Genomic DNA, 5,140 nt, shown 5'->3' on the forward strand with positions numbered 1-5,140 from the left:
TATTTCTAATTCCTGTTCCTATAGTAGCACTAGCATCACGGCGTTGGCAAAATACTTATCAAAATCGTATTTTTACAAAACTTTTATATTTTTCCTACACAGTGTAGATTAAAAGCTTTCGTTTGATGTAAAAAAAGTTGTTATTTCATCAAGTATTTTGTATAATAAAAAATAGTTTCTCTCAGTAGTGCTACTATAGGAACAATAGGTTAACTATAGGCGCAAGGGAGCTCAAGTTTTAAGCAAAACTAAATATTTCGATCATTTTTTGAACAAAATCAAGCTGTGTATCAATGGTACTTAGATTAATAGCTCCTGCCCTTCATGTCAAAAAATATTTTGAAAAGATTTATAGCTAAACGGCCGTAAAAAGCCACTAGTGCGACTATAGGGGACTGTCCACTAAGGGAACACCGACCCTATTCTATATAATTTCGTACCACTAATTCACAGCGGAAATAAGCACTCATGATACATTCACATGCGTTCAGTTCACATTGATCAAAAATGTCACCACCGTGTAAACAACATTTAACAGTTCAACGAAACCAATTGTCGATATCTGAAACAATCCCAGACAGTCCATAGTCAAACCATTGTTCATGCTGATCCACGATATCATCAGAGAAGTTCTCTGCTGAGTATATTGTACAGCATGTTCTCTATTGTAGGGCATCAAACAGCAAATTTCGAAGATATCGAGCGCAACTAATTCAGCCTGGGTAAAGAATCAAAATTATGAACAAGATTAAGAAATAATGAAAGCTTTAAAATCAAACCTCTTCCTTAAGTGATTCCACCAGACGACACCATACGTAGTATTCCAACAGCAGCCAAGCAGTGGAGGCCACGAGCATTACAGACGTTGCGTTGAGGCCCATAATCTTAGACACGTATAGCATTGTACCGATGGCATAGATTGAAAAGTAATGGACCAGGCAGAACGCTTTCCCAACCATATCCTTCAGGATGTTCAAATTCCTAAAAGTGAATTGCAAAGCATGAGAGATTTCAGGATCAAAGCGCATTGTCTAGCTAGATCTATCAATTACCTCCAAAACTCTAGCTGTTGGTCCATGATTTCGCGCATCTCCAGCTTCATGTATGCAAAGTATTGCTTTTCATCTAGCCCAAGATGAGCAAACGTCTGCTGATAACGATGTGCCAGTATTTTTAACTTCGCCCGCATTCCCATGAGCAACGCTCCAAGGCTCCCCAAATTGGTGAAAAATCTTGGGCACATTCCTAGCGGTAAGCGTCCGAAGTACAATAAATTTACCAAAAACGACACGTGTTTTCCAGCTCCAATCAGTTGATGAGGCAGTTTGAAAACTGCTTTCCGAGCACTGCTCGGAATTGATAACAAAATGGTTTCAAGGCCTATTAGCGCAAATACGACTTGTGGGATCTTTCGAGCCGAATTGTGGAACTTGCTGAACACGCGCTCATCGTAGGTTTTATCTCCAGAGTAGATTCGGTTGCTGTCGATGAACTGTCTTAACGATGCGAGCGGGATCTTCAGATGAATCATAAGCAACATCTTCATACAAATCAGTACGATGGATGAAGATATCACAGCCTCTATCAAAAGGATGGCAGTGTTGCCATGTCTGTCAGCTACCGCACTTATTGTTTGCTGAATGTACAAAATCGATTGGAATGCAAATAAGAATGTGCTCAAGTATTGAATCACGAGCGCTCCGGTCCATTTTGTCGATGATGCACTCGGAATTCCTTTGAAGTTAATAAAAAAGTTCAATTAGTCGAGTTCCTAACTTTTCTCAATTTTTAGATAACTCCAAACACCCATCAAAACTATCTAGTTAAAAAAGAAATGACAATTACATTCAATTCGAGGACCTACCTGCAAAAAGCAGAAGCACATCCAACCAAAAGAAACCGTTGCCTCCTAGCATTGACAAATAGTGGCGAATCCCGGCAGCCTTTGCACAGTATTTCGATCGGCCGAAATCGTGAAATTAATTCTGTAGCACCTTTAAAAGTGATTTTTTCGAAATGGTGTCTTGGGACGAAAATTTTCTAAAAATATAGCGCATATATTGACGGTATATGTTAGTTCGAAACTTTGCCACGGGCGGCGCTGCGAAACTATTTTTTTTTTAAATGACGATCTTTAAATATGATGTCTTCGGCAAAGTTGTAGATAATTCAAATACAAACAACTTTGCCAAAGACACCTAGTGTGTATTCAGCCGCATTTCCAAAATACGGGAGTATTTTATGAAAAACCCCTTAAAACTGGTTTTACTCGTATATTTTGAAAATGCCAAGTTTCCGGTTGCAACAATGTTCTACAAAATTGTGTAAACAGTCAAAATGAATCATTCTCTAGAAGACACTAGGTTTCTAAAGATTAAGGAAAAGTAGTTATAACCATTTAAGTGCAAAAATCAGTCATTTTTGGGGTCCGTGTATTTATTCGGGTGGCAGGTGGTGGCAGATAAAACCTAATAGGATTCATAATACATCATTAGTAGTTGTAAATGTCGATAGTGTCATTAGTATCCACGAGTATCCCTTTTACTTAGAGGAAGTTTCATCAATGACTCTTATTACCCTGTAGTACTTAGTTATATGATGGGTAGAGGGCTATGTGGCTCCATACTTCTTCTTTTTCTTCTTATTGACACATTCTTCATCATTAAGCACAATCAATAGGTTTCAAATACTTTTATGAAGAAAGTTCTCAACCTCGAGATATGACGCTTTACGAAATGACTAGCCTTACAACTATTTTTCACTTTAGATGTTTGCGTTTTTTCGTACATCCCAAGTAACTAAATAGCACTTTTATGCGCTCTGCGTGCTAGCATTATACAGCTGACACGCTCAATTGGTCGAATAATAGCACTATAAGACCAAAAAGATGAATGAGCAGGCTAGTATTTTCGTGAAATAGACACTATGACACATGCAAGCACAATGCGATGAGTAGCATATTACGTGATGTATCAAATTCAAATCCAAAAATCAGACAAGAGCCTCAAAATCGGATCATTTTGTAAATGAGTGTTGCAATTATAAGAATTGCGTTAACATTTAAACACTGATTTGATTCACAGAATTCAATGATTTAGTATTTTCTCAACAAACCAAATTTGCATAGCTTGCACTTGCTATAGTGTCTATGTACGAAAAATAGCTAAAACTGCAAGCGAAAATTAGTTGTATGGCGAGTCATTTTGTAAAGCGTCATTTCTTGAGGTTGAGAACTTTCTTCATAAAAGTATTTGGAACCTATTGGTTGTGCTCAATGATCAAGAATGTGTCAAGAAGAAGAAAAAGAAGAAATATGGAGCCACATAGCCCTCTACCCAACATATAACTAAGTACTACAGGGTAATAAGAGTCATTGATGAAACTTCCTCTAAGTAAAAGGGATACTCGTGGATACTAATGACACTATCGACATTTACAACTACTAATGATGTATTATGAATCCTACTAGGTTTCATCTGCCACCAACTGCCACCCGAATAAATACACGGACCCCAAAAATGACTGATTTTTGCACTTAAATGGTTATAACTACTTTTCCTTAATCTTTAGAAACCTAGTGTCTTCTAGAGAATGATTCATTTTGACTGTTTACACAATTTTGTAGAACATTGTTGCAACCGGAAACTTCGCATTTTCAAAATATACGAGAAAAACCAGTTTTAAGGGGTTGTTCATAAAATACTCCCGTATTTTGGAAATGCGGCTGAATACACACTAGGTGTCTTTGGCAAAGTTGTTTGTATTTGAATTATCTACAACTTTGCCGAAGACATCATATTTAAAGATCGTCATTTAAAAAAAAATAGTTTCGCAGCGCCGCCCGTGGTAAAGTTTCGAACTAACATATACCGTCAATATATGCGCTATATTTTTAGAAAATTTTCGTCCGAAGACACCATTTCGAAAAAATCACTTTTAAAGGTGCTACAGAATTAAGTTCACGATTTCGGCCGATCGAAATACTGTGCTTTGTCCAGCGCCAAGTGGACAACCTTTTCCGAGTCGAGAGGAAAACGTTAGACATTTTGACGTCACTCTATCAAACTCTGGATGGTAAGTGATGCACATTATTGAACTTCCCGATCTGCCAATATCATGAGAAGTTACACACCTTTAGGTGACACATTGGGCAGAGAGAACTCTTTTAACGATAATGATAGCTTGTTATTTTCCAACTGTGATATTCACACATTTGCAAATTATAAGTAATAAGGCTGACGTAAAAATTATTGTCATAGTGAATTGGTGAGTTATCTGACAGTTACAACATTTTATAATTTGTAGGTGATCTTACGATTTGAGTATGGTACCATAGATGATATTCTTCTAGAACATAGTTGCGTCAGTATTTCATCCCTTGTTGCAGAACAATGAGTTTAAAGTACAACTCTTGGTTTGGGTCGTTGGCTATGTAGTCTTGTATAGAGCTGTGCACAATGTGAATTTATCACTATCGGCGATATCATGTTGATTCAATATCAGTTCATTCGTCTCAATGAATACCTTTATTCAATGGGTCAATTTTTGAACATTTAATTATTAGTGAGCATAGACTTCTGTTTGATCCTTCGACCTTGACGCTTGCTCCTGCTAGGTGGACGATGAGGGCAGTATCAAACATGTCGCGCGTCGGTCGAGTAGTGAAATAAAAAAGCACAATGCGATTATCGAATTATATCGCGAATCCCATTAGTAGTGATAACTTTAATCGCATCGCCAACCATTAGTGACTCCTCTGTACCTTATCTCACTAACCCAATATCCTTTTCATGACAACTGTGGAGATGTAGAGGTATACTCGGTCTCCAGGAACAACGGTGGTCTAACTAACATTCCTTCCCTTCCCCGATGTCCAATGGACGTGGCCGGCGCCGTTATTTACTTCTAAAATATGAGCTCTAGATTTGTGCACTTTGAATAATGGTAAGCTAATCCCAAGCCCCACTCATTAAAACTCTTTGCAACTTCGATTGTTCTGGTTAGTCACGGAGTAGCAGCTACGATTTGTACGGTCATCTATGCTTGTTTAGTAATTAATGAACAATAAATGAATTTTAAATAGTTTTCTCGCATTTTAACATACATTACCCATGAGCTTATTTGCTTATTGGAATGAATA

The 5,140-nt window shown here is 37.5% G+C and overlaps 1 protein-coding gene across 1 annotated transcript; it reads right to left on the reverse strand.

The window, feature by feature from the left end:
• Positions 1–434: 434 nt before the first annotated feature.
• LOC23687563 lies at positions 435–1,688 on the reverse strand. The gene is made up of 3 exons (XM_021852918.1): positions 1,053–1,688; positions 780–981; positions 435–718 (listed from the first exon to the last, which is right to left on the reverse strand). The coding sequence occupies exons 1-3, from the start codon at positions 1,544–1,546 to the stop codon at positions 488–490; spliced, it is 927 nt and encodes a 308-aa protein (XP_021708610.1). The 5' UTR covers positions 1,547–1,688; the 3' UTR covers positions 435–487.
• Between the last annotated feature and the right edge of the window lie 3,452 nt (positions 1,689–5,140).

The sequence above is a fragment of the Aedes aegypti genome, chromosome 3 (assembly GCF_002204515.2).
Source record: "Aedes aegypti strain LVP_AGWG chromosome 3, AaegL5.0 Primary Assembly, whole genome shotgun sequence".
Taxonomy (NCBI): domain Eukaryota; kingdom Metazoa; phylum Arthropoda; class Insecta; order Diptera; family Culicidae; genus Aedes; species Aedes aegypti.